General features: G+C 48.6%; 1 protein-coding gene across 1 annotated transcript; it reads right to left on the bottom strand.

Moving 5' to 3' along the window:
- Nucleotides 1-13,624: 13,624 nt before the first annotated feature.
- Nucleotides 13,625-20,971, bottom strand: LOC309672407 (nucleoporin NUP35-like). The gene is made up of 9 exons (XM_082483914.1): nucleotides 20,900-20,971; nucleotides 19,892-20,062; nucleotides 18,822-18,943; nucleotides 17,113-17,173; nucleotides 16,368-16,509; nucleotides 15,880-15,949; nucleotides 15,661-15,789; nucleotides 14,282-14,449; nucleotides 13,625-13,918 (listed from the first exon to the last, which is right to left on the bottom strand). The coding sequence occupies exons 1-9, from the start codon at nucleotides 20,931-20,933 to the stop codon at nucleotides 13,841-13,843; spliced, it is 975 nt and encodes a 324-aa protein (XP_082340040.1). The 5' UTR covers nucleotides 20,934-20,971; the 3' UTR covers nucleotides 13,625-13,840.
- Between the last annotated feature and the right edge of the window lie 584 nt (nucleotides 20,972-21,555).

The following is a 21,555-nucleotide window of genomic DNA, read 5'->3' on the forward strand; positions in this document are numbered from 1 at the left end:
CCTGGCGCCGTCTCCCATCACCCAACTTCAGCCCCGCGGCCTCCGGACTCCCCCAACGTGCAGCACCGCCAGAAGCGACGGACAGCCCCGGTCCGGGCCTACTCAGCAGGCCAGCGGAGGGCGGGCAGCGCCGGGGGGAAGAGCCGGGCAGCCTCGTCCGGGCAGCAGCCGCCTCTGAGGCACCTCGCGCCGCCCAACGGCCCCGCACGCGCACAAGGGCCGCGCGGCACGACCCGGCCCGGCCCGCCCCGCCCCGCCCCGGCCCGGCCCGGCGCGCGCGGGGCCAGGCGGCGGCCGGCAGAGCCGGAGGGGGCGCGAGGCCGGGAAGGGGGGGCGGCCCCGCGGCCCGGCTCACCTGCGGACGGCGGCTCCGCGGCGAAGGCGGCCGTGTGCGCCCGGGCGGCGGGGAAACCTGGGTTCTGCCTGAAGGCACTGCAGGGCGAGTGCTCTTCCCCGAGGAAAAGCCGCAGGGGTGCTGAGAAAAGCCCTCCGGGGCTGAGCGAGGGCTGAGCGGCTCCGGCAGAGGCAAAGGCGGAGGCGGAGGCAGGTGGGCTAGGGGCGCCCGGGGCTGCAGAAGCCTCAGTCCACAAAGGCAGGAAAAGGCATTTCCTGCGTCTGCCTGCGCGGAGGTTTCTTCGGAAGCCCACCGTGGAGCACAAAGCGCCCCGAGCCAGAAACCTGACTTGTCTCTCCCTCCGCGCTTTGGGGGTTTTACTGGGGACCAGCTCCAGCTTCCCCCTGTAACCCGGGTGCCCATCAGGGATGTCACCGAACAGAGTCCAGAGCTGAGCAAGACGCTGTGGTTGGGACGGGGCTGAGCCGTCACAGAAGGCACCTGACCTTGAAGAGGGTGCAAAAGGAAACGACGGGTCCAACGTGTTCTTCTGCAGTTGCGGACTTAGACAGAAGCCAGCCCAAAAGAGAACTTGTGGACCAAAGGGGAGCCCAGAGGGGATCCCAGACTGCCCCTGGGTAGTTCTGGTGCTAAAAGACACCCCCCCTTTGTGACTCATGAGCATGCTCATCGGGTAACCTCCCTGACTGGATTAAACATGAGCTTGGATGCAGATGTCTCATCAGGAGTGCCCAGGGAATCATTACTGACCAATTGGCTGTGTTTGACTGTAGTAAATATCGGGTGTTTGGAAACATGAGGTGTGCTGGCTGTTGTTAAATGGCTGGACCCCCATTCTACAGAATGGAAATAAACCCAGAAATCTGAGACTTGAAGGGCTTGTTCTAATTTTCACGCAACATAGCCTCACCACATCTTGGTAGTCCTCATGAGTGGCAGAGAATTGGATGGGACAGGACTCCAGTGCGCACCAACCACTTGAGCCTTCTCTTCTCCACGCTGAACAACCCCAGCTCTCTCAGCCTGTCCTCACAGGAGAGGTGCTCCAGCCCTCTGATCACCTCGGAGGCCCTCCTCTGGGCCCGCTCCAACAGGTCCATGTCTTCCCTGTGTTGGGGGCTCCAGAGCTGGACGCAGTACTCCAGGTGGGGTCTCACCAGAGCAGAGTAGAGGGGCAGAATCGCCTCCCTTGACCTGCTGGCCACGCATCTTCTGATGCAGCCCAGGACACGGTTGGCCTTCTGGGCTGTGATCACGCTTTGCCGGCTCATGCTGAGCTTCTCCTCAATCAGCACCCCCAGCTCCTTCTCCTCAGGGCTGCTCTCGATCCATTCTCCCCCCAGCCTGGATCTGTGCTTGGGATTGCCCCGACCCTGATGTAGGACCTTGCACTTGGCCTTGTTCAACTTCAGGAGGTTGGCACGGGCCCACCTCTCCAGCCTGTCCAGGTCCCCCTCTACCCTGAGGTAGAGACAGGAGACAACCGGGGGAGTCCTGGGGGGGAGTTCAAGAAAAAGGGCGGAAGGGAAATGAAAACTTCAGCCCCGTGTCCAGGAGGAGTCGGGGACACTCCCAACCGGCAATGCAGGCGCCCCTGAGACAAGCGGTAGGGGTATGCCAGTTTTTGTCCATGTCCCCTTGACTACCTCTGACCTGTGCCATTGGAAACAATCTCTTGGATCCCATCGAGGAAACCCTGAAGGAAGGTATCAGCTCTCAGAAACCGTGATGTTGACTCACAACCCCAACTGGGGAGTGTCCGGGTTTGAGGTAAAACAGAACCAATTTTGTTCGGTAACGTCGCTTCTTAGCTGGGCCTCTCCAACTACTGAAATTAACTGCATCTTGTGCAGAGAGTGCTCACTCTCTCAGAGTGATAAGACCAATTGTTTATAGCTGATGCCCAGGCATGGTATGCAGAGAGGCTCTTGCTTATGCTTATTGCTATAACACCCAAGGCCAACCAACTTTGTTATTTGCCCCGCTGGAGGGTCGGAAGCGGAAAAGCATAGTGGGGTCCCACCTGCAGGGAGGAGCGGACAGGACAGGTGACCCAAACCTGACCAACAGGGTATTCCATCCCATCTGCCTCATGCTCAGTATAAAAACTGAGGGATCAAAGGGTCAGCTCTCTTCCTCCAGTGGCCGACGTCTGAGGAGGACTCTCTTCGTCTGCCTGTGATCCTGATCCTGAATGCAGATCCGGAATTCAGTTCCCGTCCGTCACTGAGTCCAGCCTGGGACTGCCCCAGTGTCAGCCAGCGTCGCGACTGTCATCTCGGGAGCTTGATACGGTTTTGTCTATATTTTTCATTATTTCTTTTTATTTCATGATTAGTATTTCATTAAATACTAATTTACACCACACCCCCACACCCCCCCACACCCCCCCTCCCACGCCCCCCACCCCCCACACCCCTACTCTCCAGTGCGCTTCCTTCTTCTTCAGGCTTGGCCCTAAGTTTCCCGCATCAGAGTCTCAGGCCTCGGATTTTATAAAATAATGAATTTAATTGAGAGGTACAGCAGCACTGACAGCCCGGGCTGGGTGCCTCCAAAAGACAGGGACCGCCAACAAAGAAATCCCTGGGCAATTACACACTCGTGATCTATACCCCCGCCCCTCACGCGCTCTCCACACGCTCTCCACGCGTCCTTTAGTCCCAAGGTGATTCTTGGCCTGGTGTCTTCTAACATCTGGCTGCTGCCGCCGCCTTCTGTGTCCGGGCAGGCTGGCTCTTCTCTTGTTGATCTGCAGTTTCAGCCCAGGGTTGGAGCCTCCTTATCTTCTGGCTTACACTCCTTGTGCACCTGCGCTCCTGGAAGAACATGGAGAACTGAAGAGTCCCAGGCTTGGGAAAAACACTACAGAAACATCAGTGCGATATCAACATCTTCCCCATAGGAAAAGACTAAACACAGCCCTCTACCAGCTGCGAGGAAAATCACTAAGAAAAAGAACTCTATGCCCGCCTGAAGGCTTCAACAAATCTAGCTCCTCGTGCCAAGTAAACCTAGGCCAACAGCGCAAATCACACCCAAAGTAATTTATTCTCATTAAAACTTACTTATTTACACTAAGCAACTACTATCCCCCAACAGGGATAGCTCCCGGGCAACACTGGCAAAGAGATTCCACATTTTGGCAACTCAGAGAAAAGTTCAAATCTCGGCTTGTTTTGGGAGACACCTTTTCGAGCTGGCCGGAAGCTTTCCCTTGCCGCACCAATTGGGCGAGAGAAGTTGTCAAAGCTCTGTTAAAAGAAGTAATTCCTAGATTGGGAACTCCTGAGGGGTCCTCCTCTGATAACGGGCCTCATTTCATTCACAGGGGTTCCGAATTGCTCCAGGAGCGAGGCAAGGAGCGAATCCTTTTGAAGTATTGCCTGGAAAACTGTATCCCGGTAAAAGTCTGGGTACGCCAAGCGATCAAATGCCTCTTAAAGGGGAGGGAATGTTCCACAATTATTTGTTGTCTCTTTTGCGTGTTTTGTCATCCTTACACGGGATTCTTACTCAGCGAGCTCCTCCGCCCCTGGATTCTCCGGTACAGGAGCTTCATCCTGGAGACTCAGCGGGGTGGTTGGCAACGTGAGGTGCGCTGGCTCTTGTTAAATGCCCGGCACCTGATCCTGCAGAATTGAAATGAAAACAACTATCTCGACTCAGTGTGTTGATTGGCTCTCGCACACCGGGTGGAGAACCCCCCTGTAGGGACCACATTAGCATCCGAGGGACATTAGGCATGCTCCTGGACTAACCTTTTGGTGTCGTGGCATCAGAGAAGTGCAGCTGAAGAACTTTCAGACCACGCTGCAGCGTGAAGCAAAGCACGGAAATAGGTATGCCTGGGTATTCACCTGGCAATCACACTCCTGACCCAAACGGAAATGCTGATGTTGACCCACACCAACACAGACACCAAATCGAAACACACAGGGACATTTGAGTTACTGCTGAGTAGCGCTTACACCGGGTCCAGGCCTTTTCTGCTTCTCACAGCACCCCACCAGCCAGTAGGCTGGGGGTGCCCGAGAAGCTGGCAGGAGACACAGCCGGGACAGCTGACCCCAGCTGACCAACAGGGTATTCCACGGACACGTTGCGTTTTTCTATTCAGCTCTTTCAACTCAACATTTCATAGCTTAGAATGCTACAGTTTCCTACCTGTTACGTGCGTGCTGCTGTAAAAGACCCACGGAGACGACATTTAAACATGAGCTAGTTTTAACGCTGGTTGCTACCACTGCGGTAAAAATCAGCAGCATCTGCTCGGCTGATCACGCTTTGAGAATCGTTAGGCAGCATCATACTTCACGGTTCGGAAAAACGATGTGCAGAACTCACGCTTGTTTAAAAAACAACCTAAGAACAACTTACATTTATTCAGCTTTCTATAGAAAACAGAGTTAAAAAGTCGCTATGACATTTAGAATGCCATGCCAGAGATAATTATGAAAGAGCAACGAATCCAAACAAAATAATTAACATCACATATACTAAGAACAGTCCCGGTCCCCAGAAGCCAAATATGCACAGTGTTCTTTCTCCAAGGAGCCTGCCACCTTTCCAGACAACAAAAAAAAAGAAAAAAAAAAAAAGAAAAGAAAAGAAAAAAGAAACAAACAGTAAGATGAAAGGCATCGGTAAATAAAGCTGCCATTTTAAACACGTCCAACTTACGGGGAAGCAACGTACAGAGGGAAAAAAAGCCAGCACTGATAGGTTTTCTACAATCAGGCAACCAGAGCACAAACGGGGAAAAAAGCACTTCTATTACACTTGCTCGGTGTTTAAAAACGTGTCGACATTGCCATCATTTAAAGTGCAAGCTACGTGTCTGCTGAATTAACTGACGCTGTAACAGGTGACACGCAAGTTAAAATCCTGCCACCAGTCCTTCTACACCTGACCACAGATGCCAGTAGCATCTTTGAAACCCTGACCAACTTAGTGTGTTACTTCCTCTTGTATATTACCAACCAAACACAGATCCCATTGCTTTAGATACAATAAATTCACCTTTCCTAGGACCGTGTCTGTCAGAAACCACCTAGAAGGCAGGGGGAAAAAGGAAGAGAGAAAATAGAGAGAGTCAGTCAACACACAGTTAATTCTCATTATACCAACCAGGTCTTTTTCTTTTCCCAAGTGCTACTCTATTTGCACAGACTACGTTTGAAAGAGTTTCAAAACAAGTCCTTAACCTCTGGAAACAGGACAAGTCATCAATTCATTTATCGTTATTATCAGGACTACCATCATTATCAGTATTATCGTTATTTCAGAGCCTGAAGAGAGTGAGGTTGTACTTGAGGCACATCTTTAAAGAAACGACAGGAGGAGAAGATCGAGGCCAAAGTCACGTGGAAGTGATTGAGCGTACAGCCTCATCCAACTCAGAGGAGACAGCACAAAGAAACACGCGCTTCTGTTCCCTTAAAATACCTGATAGTGTCTCACGGAAGCTTGATATGCTGGGGCAAGAGGTCTCATCGTAGGAAATCTAGAGCTTCTTTCCAAGTTGGCCATCACACTCTTAAAAAGAGGCATAGTAGAATGTAATCAAGTACCACAAAGCAGTACTTCAACCTTTAGTATCTAGAATTATTATCCGGAATCGTCTCATAACATCCGTTCACATTTCTGAGCCAGCAAGGTAAATTGACAGGTAAATTGCCTGTCAGTACAGAGCACCACCAAGCATTTCTCTCACTGCAAGCATTGATAGGTTGCATTATGCCATTGCACAGCAGTGGAAGCTTGTCATCTGTTCACTGTAGGTCCTAAGCGGCAGCCAAGTTTGAAACAGTGCAGAGAAAATAAAAAATGGTAAGACTTGCAGCAGTCTTCAAGAAGTAACTTTTTTTCAGGCCCAGATGAACACACGTAGCACAACATCCTCTTTCCAAAGACTTCTAAGAATATTCTAGCCGAGCCCTAGAGGAGCCTCTCCAGTCCTTTACCCGCTGGCAGCTTTTGGCTCAGGTTCAGTTTGCCAAGGAGTTTCACTCAGTCCCCTTGGCAAATGCTAGAAAAGGAGGCAGAAGGCTCCATTTTTGTCAGCTGTGTTTGGAAGGGAATGCGTGCAGAATGGAAGGGGCAGCAAGCGACCCGATGGGAACCACAAGTTCCACAAGAACCCAGAGAACACAAGACGGGAAATGGCAACCAGCCTGGGGAGACCCGATTTGCTGCATTAGACTCAGCAGAGCACAGCCTTCAACAGCCTCGGGACGACAGACATTGAGAAGCCCATCGGGACGACAGACATTGAGAAGCCCGTCTGGCCGCAGACGGCTATCCAAAATACAGCATAGGGGTAGCGTCCCGTGGGGGTGGCAGCTGCCTCTGCTCAACACAAGGGGAACTGACCCATGGAACTACCTGCTCCTTTTCAATCAGAAGCCGAAGCACTGATGCCAAATCCATCCTATCCAATTGCCAATTGCAAGGCAGAGCTTTACAGACTAAGGCCAAACCCTCAAATGCATTGGTCTCCAGCAGTCTCTCTTGCCTCCAAACATACAGGCTAACGACTATGGCTTTGGTTAGGGATATTTCAAAGCGGACAGTAGCCACAAAAAACAGGCATTTCAAAAGCAACAAAGACCAGATACCTGACAATTGAGTGTCTTAGATCGTTACTTGTAGCGTTCCAGCTACCAATTCCCGTCTCGGAAACTCTTGTAGCTCAAGTGTCTCCTATGTTATGGTTTCCCTTCGTATCTGGTACAACAACAGAATCCTGTGCATTCTAACTTCCAAGCAGCACAGAGGTTTGCAATCGTGATCCTTCTCAGCAGCAAATTTGGACAAACGCTTACGAAAAACTCATGTAAGGCAGAAGAGACTCTACCTACAGAACTTAACTTGCTAGGTTTTGCAATTCAAAAAGGGAAGAAAGAAAAGAGGTCAGGGAAAATCAAGAGGAAGCCCAAAAGCAGAGCGCCTTCCATGTCATAAAAGCAGCTGGTAACTTACTTGATCTGTACACGGCTTGACAGATATCAGGATAAAGTCGCCAAACATTTTTCCATCTTTGCTTAAGGCTTTCCGGGCTTGAAGCTTAGACTGGTATTGAATATGCACGCGGTTTCCCGTGTTGGACATCTAGATGACATTAAGTGACAATTGTGACACTCAGCCTTTTAAAGAATGAGCCACAACGTTTTCAGAAATAAATCTCAAACTAAGACATACCACATGCTTTAAGATGGTTCCATACTGCCCAAACTGTCGAAGAATATAGGAAGCTGATGCCGGAGTAAATCTGAAAAACCGAAAAAAAAAAAGAATCCAGAATTTACCGGGAGCACTTTATGAAATCTGGTGCTAAAACAGGAGCCTAGGAAGGGGGTTTAGAAATCCAGAAGAGACCAGTGTGTTAATGCCATTTTAGAAGCAGGGCCTGCAGGAATATTATCTTCTAGGCTTTCTTCCTTCACCACACCCCAATGGCAGAATGCTGCCTTTCTAACTGGAAAAAAATAACACGCAGCTTAAGTTAAGGTGCTTCACTAGAACAGGGGCATTGACTGGCTTCAGCCGCAGCTGTACTTCCGGCAGAACCTAGGAATGCCAGACAACAGCAACGTCCAAGGCCTCCTTGCCACACGTTGCCAGGATTTCACCCGTGATTTTTCTCATGCTTTGGAAGTCTACTTACCCAAATACAGTTACCCATGTGCCATCAAGTTGATCCGCTGCACTTAGGGATCCGCCCCGAGCACAAAAACAACAGAGCTGAGCAGGAGATGGAGTAGTCTTCCTAGGCTGCCTGGCACTCGCAGGAGTGAACGTCCCTGAAGCTGTTAAATTGAAATGGCGTTGTTTAACAAATTACGTTTGCAAGACAGATCAGCTTAGGAGCTTAAACTCAAAGAATAAAGTCGGTATCGAGCATTTCCCTTGTCTATGCAAGAGCTTGCGGGAGATTTCTCTGCAGACTCAAAGACAAAGACGTCTGCAAGCACGGTAGGGAGTTTTATGGCTCGTAAGCTAACTTTCTCCTTCAGCCCTGAACACCAGCAGCTGAACACCAAATCCAAGCGGGAACAAGATGGCGGAATTAAGCTTAGGAAGAAGCCACGGGTTCCTACAGAAGATCGGAAGCCTTATGAACATGGAAGGCGACCCGCCTTCTCTTATCTCTTTTGACAGGACATCTACCTGTTCCAGGAGTTGATGGCATCGTTTCCACCAATGGGCTCCGTGTTAGAAAAAAGCTGGCCTGCAGGAAAATACAGAAAGGGTAACAAATCATTCTTACAGGTACACTTCTCAGAGCAGCAGAGAGCATTTCCGGGGAACTTAAGCATCGGGCAAGAACATTCACTGTTTGCCTTAAGTTACCCCTCGCTTTTAAGAGTAAGAACAGACATTGCCACGTACATTTCCTACAGGATCATTAAAAGTCCAAAACCAAATTGTACTGTTACTCTCAAAATTGACCCCGCCCCCCTGCCCAAAGTTTCATGAGATCTTTCCCTCAGTACAAAAGTCCTCCTAGCTCAGTAAATGCCTCTAGTGCCCACTAACAGAAAAGAGAACACAAATTTGGGCCCTTCGGGCAATCAGCAGCCCCATAGATTTACAGGAAGGTGAAAAGCTCTCACAAGTCTGCATTTGTCATGGACAAAGCATAGCAGAGGCAGGATTTGCACTTTGCATTCTCTACAGCACCGAAAATCACTAACAACAGCAGACAGCTCCACAACGGCAGCTCGCAGTTAGGCTACACAGGAACAAGCACACCAAGCAACCAGACTAAGCAGCAGCAGGACCTGAAGGCTCACCAGCCAGTTTGCTGACAACGGAGTTAAAAGAACTCACGGAAGCAGTAAACTACCTCCCCTCTTCTGCTTCCAACAGGCCAGTACCTAAGCCACTTACTGGTCTTCCTGAGCTTAGAGGCATCGATCCAAGTCCGAGGCTAGATAATTCATCATAAAGGCTTCGAACTGGCGGTGCACTGCTTTTCGCTTTAGGCGTCGGGACTACTGCTGGTCGGGGAGACACTCCTGCAATCAAAAGGAATAAACGAAGAGCCTGAGAAGACTTGCAAGTTTACTCCACTGCTACTTGTTCTTGAAACTTCAGCAGGAAATTCAGCCAGGAAAGACTCTGGATTCTTTCGCTGGGGGCTTGCAAAACCATCCGGCCTCCCCAACTCTGCAGCCTCGGTCGTTCTACGGAAGAATATCACACGTGTGTCAGACACTGCCTCCTTACACAAGTGCCATCTAAAACTTGGCGACCTCTTAGTCACCCGCTCTATTCACTATCCCACGCGCTTGTTCTTTTGAAGACCTTCTCAGCACCGTTACCTCTGCCTATTTGAAGGCTACACGCTAAAGAACCCGGCGACGGACATTGCACATGCTGTCACATGCCCACTGTCCAGATTCCTTTCCTTCCCATGTCATTTCACATTCAATTAAAATGTAAGCTCTTGAGCGCAGGGACGAGCTTGCATTTCGACAGGATGAGGTTAAGCCAATTGCTCTCCCATTTTGGAAACTTTGGGACTTCCAGTACAACCGAGAATTAAACCGACTGAAAGATCATGACATAGCTCTGAACACTTTGCGGGTGTTTACCCCGGCCGGGTTGGGGGGGAGGGGGTTAGTTTGACTTCACGGTTTTCACTTGCAAAACATTTGGAAAATTAAGCTCTTCCAAAGAGTCCTAAATCTTCAGTCCTAAATCCTGACCGTCAAGACTCCTCTCTGACCTCTTTAACGCATCCAAGAACTCTTAGGGTGTATTCTGCAAAGCGCTCTCCCCCCATCAAGGTTTTCGGCTTCAGTGGCATACTTAACCACTCCTTTTCAATTTCACCAAGATTCTTCTCAGAGGCCTGTCCCTGGGGGAGGGAGGGGAGGGGGGCAAACAAGAGCGAGAAGCGGGAGACCAAGGGACCACCAGAGCATAGAATGGCTCAAGTTGGAAGGCACTCACAAGGATCACTGAGTCCAATTCTGCTTGAAAGTGAAAGAAAAGCATTTCTACAGTTCTCCAGCATTCCTTTGAACCCTCAATGTCTCCTTCAAAATGGCTAGCACACTAACACCATCAGATGGTTAGATTATGCCACCGGATCGAACACCAAAGCCAAGATTCCCCCCAATCTATTACACTCTTAAACACGATTATTAGCAATACCTTTACTCGGCAGAGTTTAGCCAAACTCCATTGCATACACTTGAGCTCACCGTTCATTAAGCGCAAGTTAGAGAACTACGAGAATTCAAGCCTGCAGCAGTCCCTTCGAGCAAGAAGACAAAGCCAATGTTTACATGCTGACAAATTGGCCTGACAGTAACCAAGTCTGACCTGCAAGTAGCGCCCACAACTCCAAGAGCCCGACCGTCCGGCCCCTTAAGTCAGGCGCTGGCCGAGCCACCGAGCCCGGCAAACCGTCCATCAGGAAGCCCGGCAGAAACGCGGCACTGGCTCCGGGCTTTGGCGATGCCGCGGAGCCAAGGGTCATTGTCTCGGCTCCTGCGCGACTGCCCACCGACTCTACAAACCAGGCCAGCGGAGCGCGGGCAGCGCCGGGGGGAAGAGCCGGGCAGCCTCGTCCGGGCAGCGGCCGCCTCTGAGGCACCTCGCGCCGCCCAACGGCCCCGCACGCGACCAAGGGCCGCGCGGCGCGGCACGGCGCGGCGCGGCGCGGCCCGGCCCGGCCCGGCCCGGCGCGCGCGGGGCCAGGCGGCGGCCGGCAGAGCCGGAGGGGGCGCGAGGCCGGGAAGGGGGGGCGGCCCCGCGGCCCGGCTCACCTGCGGACGGCGGCTCCGCGGCGAAGGCGGCCGTGTGCGCCCGGGCGGCGGGGAAACCTGGGTTCTGCCTGAAGGCACTGCAGGGCGAGTGCTCTTCCCCGAGGAAAAGCCGCAGGGGTGCTGAGAAAAGCCCTCCGGGGCTGAGCGAGGGCTGAGCGGCTCCGGCAGAGGCAGAGGCACAGCCGGAAGAGGAGGAGGAGGAGGAAGAGGAGGAAGAGGAGGAGGAGTGGGCCAGGGGCGCCCGGGGCTGCAGAAGCCTCAGTCCACAAAGGCAGGAAAAGGCATTTCCTGCGTCTGCCTGCGCGGAGGTTTCTTCGGAAGCCCACCGTGGAGCACAAAGCGCCCCGAGCCAGAAACCTGACTTGTCTCTCCCTCCGCGCTTTGGGGGTTTTACTGGGGACCAGCTCCAGCTTCCCCCTGTAACCCGGGTGCCCATCAGGGATGTCACCGAACAGAGTCCAGAGCTGAGCAAGACGCTGTGGTTGGGACGGGGCTGAGCCGTCACAGAAGGCACCTGACCTTGAAGAGGGTGCAAAAGGAAACGACGGGTCCAACGTGTTCTTCTGCAGTTGCGGACTTAGACAGAAGCCAGCCCAAAAGAGAACTTGTGGACCAAAGGGGAGCCCAGAGGGGATCCCAGACTTACCCAGGGTAGTTCTAGTGCTAAACCCAAAAATCTTAGCCTTGAAGGGCTTTGGCCCACCTAGTTTTCTCCCACCATAGCTTCACCACATCTTGGTAGTCCTCACGAGTGGCCTGGCCTCTCTTCCAGAGGCCATAAACTCTCCCTTTTTTCCTGGCTTGCGACCATAACTCTCTGCTCAGCCAAGCCAATCTTTTTCCCAAAAGGCTCGAGTTTTGGCACGTGGGGTCAGCTTGCTCCTGTGCTTTTCAGACTTCCTTCTTGAAGAATGTCCCCCTGATTCTTACCCATAAACACTCAACCCAGTTGTCACCAGCATCAAGTTCTAGACATTCACCACATGCCCTAACATACAGACTGCCTCCCACCGCCTCTCCTTCCTTGCCTACCCTGTTGGAAGAGTTTATAGGCATCCACTGCAGCACTCCAGTCATGCAAGTCATCCCACCATGTTTCCGTGGTGGCACCTAGATCATCCTCGATTCTGTGTGTGGATTGGCTCTGCAACATAGAATCATTGAATGGTTTAGGTTGGAAGGGACCTCGGTGATCATCCAGTTCCAACCCCCCCAGCCATGCACAGGAACACCTCCCGCTAGACCAGGTTGCTGAAAGCCCCCTCTAGCCTGGCTTTGAACACCTCCAGGGATTGAACTTCCACTTCTCCTCTGGGCAACCTGTGCCAGTGCCTTAGCACGCTCAAAGTGACCAATTTCTCCAGCCCACCTCTCCTGCCTCTCCAGGTCCCCCTGCATGGCATCACCCAGAATCTAAGCCTCGAATGTAAGTAAGTGGAATAGGGGATGAAGGCAATCTGCCATTCCTGCTCGTAGCCCTTTGGTTGTATTTAAAAGAATTGGAACAAGTTCAGAGGAGATCCGATGACTCGGGAGAAAACGAAAAGTTCTTGTAACCAATGGTGGCCAAATTGTAGATTGGATGATGACGAGCAATGGCCAAAAGATGGGACTTTACAGCTTAATACCCTATTACAATTAATGTTGTTTTCTCACTGACTTGGAAAGTGGGATGCAGGGCCTTACGCTGATGCCTTGAGGACTTTGCATAGAGATTCTCTTCTGGTTTGAGCGACGCAGTACTAATTTCTCTTCTAATACTTGGGAAAACTGCACTTTTCCACAACTGCTGGGAGTGCACAGCTTCCTCCTGATAAAATTGACTGAGTATAATCTTTGCATATTCTGTATTGGTGTCAGGATCAATATTGGTTCTATAGTGCTATTAATATTAATTAATCTTAACTCTATTAAATCTCTTTATACTTCAACTCCCAGGTTTCCTTGTTTTTCCTAAATCTCTTTCCCAGGTCAGGAGTGGTCATCAGGTGATAGAATGACTGTCTAAACAACAATAAAGTGTTGTGTCTCTCAAACCATAACACATACTTCACAGTTCTGAAAAACAATGTGCAGAACTCAGACTTGTTTTAAAAACAACCTAAGAACAACTTATATATATATATAAAGCTAAATAAATGTAAAACAAAGAGTTAATAAGTTGCTATGACATTTACAACGCAATTCCAGAAGTAATTATGAAAGAGCAATGAATTCGAACAAAATAATTAACATCACATATACTAAAAATAGTTCCAGTCCTCAGCAGCCAAATATGCATAGTGTTCTTTCTCCAAGGAGCCTGCCACCTTTCCAGATAGAAAACCAACCAAACAGTAATATTAAATGCATCATTAAATAAAGCTGCCACTTTAAATATATCAAACTTACTGGGAAGCAATTTCCAGAAAATAATCAGAGTGGAAAAAAAAAATAGCCAGTGCTGGTATTTTTTGTAAAGTCACAAAATCAGAGCACACAGTGGGGAAAAAAGCACTTTATTTACACTTGCTCACATTTTAAAACCACGTCTACATTGCCATCACTTAAAGTGCAAGCTACATGTCTGCTGAATTAACTGAAGGCGTAACAGTTGAGATGGACATTAAAATCCTGCCACCAGTAGTTACACAACTAACCACAGATGCCAGTAGCATCTTTGAAACCCTGACCAACTTAGTGTGTTACTTCCTCTTGTACATTACCAACCAAAAACATATTCCATTGCTTTAGATACAATACTTTCACCTTTCCTAGGAGTTTGTCTGTCAGAAACCACCTAGAAGACAGAGGGAAAAAGGAAGAGAGAAAATAGAGAGAGTCAGTCAACACACAGTTTTCTCATTATACCAACCAAGTCTTTTCCCAAGTGCTACTCTATTTGCACAGACTACGTTTGAAAGAGTTTCAAAACAAGTCCTTAACCTCTGGAATCACAAGTCATTAATTTATTATTTTTCAGTAGTAGTGTTATTATTTCAGACCCTGAACAGAGTGAGTTTGGACTTGGACCACATCTTTAAAGAAACGACAGGAGGAGAAGATCGAGGCCAAAGTCACGTGGAAGTGATTGCGTGTACAGCCTCATCCAACTCAGAGGAGACAGCACAAAGAAACATGCACTTCTGTTCCCTTAAAATACCTGATAGTCACTAGTGGAAGCTTTATATGCTGTTGCAAGAGGTCTCATTGTAGAAATCCTTGTAGTATAATTTGCAGGTTGCACCGGTGTTCCAACAGATTTTGTAGGTGGAGTAAAAACTGAAGAGATTGAGGATGTAGAGCTTCTTTCAAAGTTTTCCATCACACTCTTAAAAAGATGCATAATATAACATAAACACATACTTTAGTAAACTTAAATATTTATTATCCAGAATTGTCTGATAACATACGTTCACATTTCTGAGCCAGCAAAGACCAGCAAAATTGCCTGTCAATACAGAGCACCACCAAGCACTTCTCTCACTGCAAGCATTGATAGGTTGCATTATGCCATTGCACAGCAGTGGAAGCTTGTCATCTGTTCACTGTAGGTCCTAAGCGGCAGCCAAGTTTGAAACAGTGCAGAGAAAATAAAAAATGGTAAGACTTGCAGCAGTCTTCAAGAAGTAACTTTTTTTCAGGCCCAGATGAACACACGTAGCACAACATCCTCTTTCCAAAGACTTCTAAGAATATTCTAAAATTACTGAACAGAAAATTTGTTTTACCTGTTTTACCTCAACCCAGGATACCACAAAATAGAAAATTCAAAAGCAATTAAGATCAAGATAAATGTCTTAGACCAGTACTTCTAGTGTTTCACCTTTTCAGCAGTTCAGTAGTTGATACAGAGTGGACACCAAAGTAGGAAATAAGGTAAGAACAGATTAGAAGCTCTAGCACAAGAGCACAGGGGTATAGAAACCAATTGAAAATGTTGCAGGAACTAATGGTTAGAGCGTTGTCCATGCCTAGAAACTAATAGCTCGTGATCAAATTAGCCTGAAATACAGCCAGCCCTACTCAAACCACTATTTAAAAGAAAGGAACATGATTTTATGGGGGTAGAGTGCCTTGTTATCAAATTTTCAGCCTAATGCACTACGATAAACTGAAAAGGCAGAACACGATGAAGAGTCACATAAAAAAGAGGGACCATTAGGAGCAGTAACAGTCGCCATCTGCCACCACATATCTATTGCAGCCCATGAATGCCACCAATTCGCATCTAGGAAACTCTTGTAGCTCAAGTGTCTCCTGTTATGGTTTCCCTTCGTATCTGGTACAACAACAGAATCCTGTGCATTCTAAATTCCAAGCAGCACGGACGTTTGCAATCGTGATCCTTCTCAGCAGCAAATTTGGACAAATACTTAAGAAAAACTCATGTTTTTCAGACAGAAAAGACTCTACCTACAGAACTTAACTTGCTAGGTTTTGCAATTCAAAAAGGGAAAAAAGAAAAGAGGTCAGGGAAAATCAAGAGGAAGCCCAAAAGCAGAGTGCCTCATAATTAAAGAAAAGCAGCTGGTAACTTACTTTATCTATACACGGCTTGACACCAATCATGATACATTCACCAAAAATTCTTCCATCTTTGCTTAAGGCTTTCCGGGCTTGAAGCTTAGACTGGTATTGAATATGCATCCAGTTTCCTGTGTTGGACATCTAGATGAGATTATGAGACTAGTGTGACACTCAGCCTTCTAAAGAATGAGCTAGAACATTTTCAGAAATAAATCTCAAACTAAGACATACCACATGCTTTAATATGTTTCCATACTGTGCAAATTGTAGAAGAATATATGAAGCTGATGCTTGAGGAAATCTGTAACGTGGAAAAAATATACAAAAAAATTAAAATGAGTAGTTTATGAAATCTGGTGCTAAAATAGAAGCCTAGGAAGGGGTTTTAGAAATCCAGAAGAGACCAGTGTGTTAATGCCATTTTAGAAGCAGGGCCTGCAGGAATATTAGGCTTCTTTCCTTCACCACAGCTTAGGCTTCCAGGTTTCCTTCCTTCACCACACCCCAATGGCAGAATGCTGCCTTTCTAACTGGAAAAAAATAACACGCAGCTTAAGTTAAGGTGCTTCACTAGAACAGGGGCATTGACTGGCTTCAGCCGCAGCTGTACTTCTGGCAGAACCTAGGAATGCCGGACAACAGCAACGTCCAAGGCCTCCTTGCCACACATTGCCAGGATTTCACCCGTGATTTTTCTCATGCTTTGGAAGTCTACTTACCCAAATACAGTTACCCATGTGTCATCAAGTTGATCCTCTGAAGTTAGGGAATCACCCTGAGTATAAAAAGGATCTAGCTGAGCAGGAGATAGAGTAGTCTTCCTATGCTGTCCGGCACTCGCAGGAGTGAACGTCCCTGAAGCTGTTAAATTGAAATGGCGTTGTTTAACAAATTACGTTTGCAAGACAGATCAGCTTAGGAGCTTAAACTCAAAGAATAAAGTCGGTATCGAGCATTTCCCTTGTCTATGCAAGAGCTTGCGGGAGATTTCTCTGCAGACTCAGACAAAGACGTCTGCAAGCACGGTAGGGAGTTTTATGGCTCGTAAGCTAACTTTCTCCTTCAGCCCTGAACACCAGTAGTTGAATACAGAATCCAAGCGGGAACAAAACGGCAGAATTAAGCTTAGGAAGAAGCCATGGGTTCATACAGAAGATTGAAATCCTTATGAAGATTCAAGGCAACCCATAGATCTCAGCAGCTTCACTCAAGCACAATTACCTCTGTGCTCACTTCAACAACACATCTTGAATAAGGAATAAACAAAGCTGATTGCAATTTAGTTTATCTCAAAGTGGAAAACCATTTCCTGTTCACATCCACATCCCTTTTGAAAAGCCCGTAAAGAAAGATACAAGTCCTTCGTGAACTAGCAAGGAATTGATGCAGCTTGAACAGTAATGGTTTTTCTCTCTTAAGGAAAGCTGTAAGACAGTCGATTATCTATTTTGACATGATATCTACCTGTTCCAGGAGTTGCTGGCAGAGTTCCAACCAATGGGCTTTGTGTTAGAGAGAAGCTGGCCTGCAGTAAAATACAGAAAGAGTAACAAATCATTCTTACAGGTGCACTTCTCAGATCAGCCGAGAGCATTTCCAGGCATTTCCAAGTACATTTCATACAAGATTATTAAAAGTTAGCAACGAAAAGTGATTTGACAATGGTATTACGTTCTAGCACGCTGCCTAGCAGATTGTCTGGACAGCCAGTCGGCCTCTGGAATGCCATTCTGGCATTTCCAGCTGATGACTAAGCCTTAGAAGAGAAGGCAGTTAACTTTCCTGATCAGAGGCTTCAGTGCAACGATCAGAGATAGCATGGGAGTGTAGAGCAAACTCCTGAAGGGAAGCGCCACAAGCAATAGGATTCAGGCACTGTCTGCAATATTTTAGCATCTAACAAGAAAGAGCTACCAGTACACAAGAAGAAAGCTTAGTTAGGCTTAGGGTGAGCTTTAGGCAATAGGAACTGAAGAATCCCTTACCTAACACCAATCGCATATGCTTTGTGAAACCAAGCAGCTCTTGGTATTGATACTCAGAAATCTGTAAGATTTAATTTTTCAAAAAAACCCAGGCATCTCGCCAGTGCTGTAGTAGAGCAATTCACACATTCACCTGCATCCTGATGGAAAGCATGCCAGGATCATTAGTCACCAGCATCTGATTTTCACTGTCTAAAAGGCTTACAAATCACGAGAGCATCATCCCCACTGGTATTCCTCACCACTGACTTCCTTATCCGCTCAACTCCTTACTGCAACTGTGCTAAAGGAAAGTATACTTCCAGCTTTAGCAGCCAGGAGTTATTTGCTTTTTAACATAGAAGGATCTCAATATCCAAAACAATTTTAGTACATTTTTAGTCTGAATCGGGGCACGTCTCAGATGCAAGATCAAACAAAATTTGAGCACCACTCTGCCTAGCAACATGTATTCTGAAAGCTGGTCCTTCTTTATTTTTGGGTTTTTTTTAAATATCCAGTCTTTTAGGTCAGTTGGGTTCTGTCCTTCGCAGAGAACTTGAACTTTAAAAATAAACTTTTCAGAAGGTAACACACAAAAAAGGACTGCACATTCAGTGAGGCCTTCTCCTTGCATCTAAAGAATCATGTTCACCAAAAAAGAACCTATTAATGTTTGGCTGCTCGCTTGAGGTAAGTATTGGAGCTTATTATTAGAATGACCTTGTATAAATTTTTTGTTACTCTTTCAAAATTGACCCCATCTCCCTCCCCAAAGTTTGATGATCTTTCCCTCAGTACAAAATTCCTTCTAGCTCAGTAAATGCCTCTAGTGCCCACTAACAGAAAAGAGAACACAAATTTGGGCCCTTCGGGCAATCAGCAGCCCCATAGATTTACAAGAAGGTAAAAAGCTCTCACAAGTCTGCATTTGTCATGGACAAAGCATAGCAGAGGCAGGATTTGCACTTTGCATTCTCTACAGCACCGAAAATCACTAACAACAGGAGACAGCTCCACAACGGCAGCTCGCAGTTAGGCTACACAGGAACAGGCATACCAAGCAACCAGACTAAGCAGCAGCAGGACCTGAAGGGTCACCAGCCAGTTTGCTACAGCAGTTGAGACAAAGGAGTTAAAAGAATTCACGGAAGCAGTAAACTACCTCCCCTCTTCTGCTTCGAACAGGTCAGTACCTAAGCCACTTACTGGTCTTCTTGAGCTTAGAGGCGTCGATCCAGGACTAGATAATTCATCATAAAGACTTCGAACTGGTGGTGCACCGCTTTTCTCTTTATGTGTTGGGACTACTAGTGGTGGGGGAGATCCTCCTGCAATCAAAAGGAACAAATGAAGAGCCTGAGACTTGGAAGTTTACTCTGCTGCTACTTGTTCTTGAAACTTCAGCAGGAAATTCAGCCAGGAAAGACTCTGGATTCTTTCGCTGGGGGCTTGCAAAACCATCTGGCCTCCCCAACTCTGCAGCCTCGGTCGTTCTACGGAAGAATATCACACGTGTGTCAGACACTGCCTCCTTACACAAGTGCCATCTAAAACTTTTAGTCAATATACTGAATTATCAGGCAGTCTATCACATGTGCTTGTTCTTTTTAAGCTATTTTAAGGCCGGTTGGTTGCATTTTTAATTGTTTCAGAGACTAACTTCCCTGTAGCAAAGATGCAAAAGACTCGAGACGTCCTACATGCTAAAGAACCCTACAAAAACATACATGGACATTGCATGTGCTGTCACACATGCCCACTGTCCAAATTCCTTTCCTTCCCATGTCATTTCACATTCAATTAAAATGTAAGCTCTTGAGCGCAGGGACGAGCTTGCATTTAGACAGGATAAGGTTAAGCCAACTGCTCTCCCATGTTGTAAACTTTGGGATTTCCAGTAGTTTGACTTAACAGTTTTCAGCTGCAAAACATTTGGAAATGAAGCTTTTCCAAAGTACTCTTCAGTCCTAAATCCTGACCGTCAAGACTCCTCTCTGACCTCTTTAACACATTCAAGAACTGTTAGGGTGTATTCTGCAAAGCACTCTCCCCCCATCAAGGTTTTCAGCTTAAGTGACATACTTAACCACTCATTTTGGGAGGCCCACCTTAGTACCTTACAGGTTCCCCCTTTTCTAGGGTTCATACCCTGAGGCTGTAATAAACCCTTTTAAAAACAGTTAGGTGAAATTCATACAATTATTTTCAATTACATATATATTTCCTTAGAATTCTTTTATTCAGGGGGACCGGACAAGGATCAGACGAATTCTGACCTGCAAGTAGTGGAGACCTCATTTCCATTACACCAACTGAAGGGCCACTTAAAGCACGTGGTTGTGGAGTCACTGGTGCAGGTAAATCGCCCATCAAGAATCCAGGAAGAAACTGAGCACTAGCTCCTGGTTTTGGAGATGTTGGTGAGCCAAGAGTCATTGGCTCAGCTCCTGTGTTAGTGAAAAAAAAAAAAGAAAAATGAAAACATGGAAGCAGCCAAGTGATCGAGACTTTTCTATAGCTTTAATGGTTGTTCCATTAAAGAAACGTAAAACAATATACACTAAGCGACTAAGGTGGTTCTAATAATGTATTTTACAAGTAAGCAAAGTTTATCATAATCTGGCATTTTTTGCAATGACAAGAATTGCCACGCTGAGATTTCATTGTTAAAACACATTGCTTCAGCTACCGCTGGATTTCCGGGTTAGAGGGTAATTATGGGGTTGTTTCAAAGGTCTTTCTTTGGTAAAGGCCATCATGCCAAGGCTGGATTCTCCTGCCCTGCTGGCCGGTTCCGCACCCTAGACAGGGGAATGTACTCCAACACAGCACCGCGGGCTCACGCCAGCCACGTCGCGACTTCACCGAGGCCCTGCCACCGCAGCCGCACTCGCCACCCCCCTGAGCTGTACCTGCTTTCGGGGTGCTTCAGGGGCGGATCTTATACCCCGGAGCACCGGCCCCTTGGTTTAAACCCACAAGCCTTTTCGCTTTACCCCAGGAGAAGGGGCTCATCCTGGCGCCGTCTCCCATCACCCAACTTCAGCTCCGCGGCCTCCGGACTCCCCCAACGCGTCGCACCGCCTGGAGCGAGGGGCCGCCCCGGTCCGGGCCCACTCAGCAGGCCAGCGGAGGGCGGGCAGCGCCGGGGGGAAGCGCCTCGCGCCGCCCAACGGCCGCACGGAGCAGGGCGCGCGCGCGCGCGCGCTGGGCGAGACGGCGGCCGGCAAAGCCGGAGGGGGCACGAAGCCGGGAAGGGGGGGTGGCCCCGCGGCCCGGCTCACCTGCGGGCGGCGGTTCCGCGGCGAAGGCAGCCATCTCGGCCCGGGCGGCAGGGAACGGCTTCGTTAGCTCCGCCGGGCGCTTTCAAAGGAGACGGAACTTCCTCCCGCCGTCACTTCCGACCCGCCCTCCCACCACCTCGCGAGCGGTCCCGGCCCGGAGGTGTTACCGCACGGCGGGGAGGGGCCCACCTCGCCCCCAGATACACTTCCTCACCCCCGGCTGGGCTGCCGGGATGGCAGAGCGCCCGGGGTGCTGCCGACTTTCCTGGCTCAGCTTTGACGGCCCCGCGACAAACGGTCGCCGCCGCCGGCCCGGCCCGGCCCTCGTACTGCCCGCCAGGGGCCGCAGAGCGGCGATCGTTACACACGCGATTTAAAAGAACCGCTGTTACCGCTACAAAACGCCTGTCCTGGATTATTCCTATGGGGTAAAGAACTCGTGAACCTGCCACCAAGAGGAAGTGGGTGAGAAAGCTTAGGAAGAGCCTTGTCAGTCATTCCGTAGGGTGACGTCACGCACAGCCATCCCCGCCTCTAAGGGAAATGCGGTGACCGGTTACCCCCTGAAAATGGGGAGAATGGTGGCCGGAGAACGGCAATCAGATGCGGGGAGAGAGGGGTGTAACCGAAACCCGGCATTAGCATTTAGCAGGCGC

Source organism: Vanellus vanellus (assembly GCF_965231255.1).
Source record: "Vanellus vanellus genome assembly, chromosome: 5".
Taxonomy (NCBI): domain Eukaryota; kingdom Metazoa; phylum Chordata; class Aves; order Charadriiformes; family Charadriidae; genus Vanellus; species Vanellus vanellus.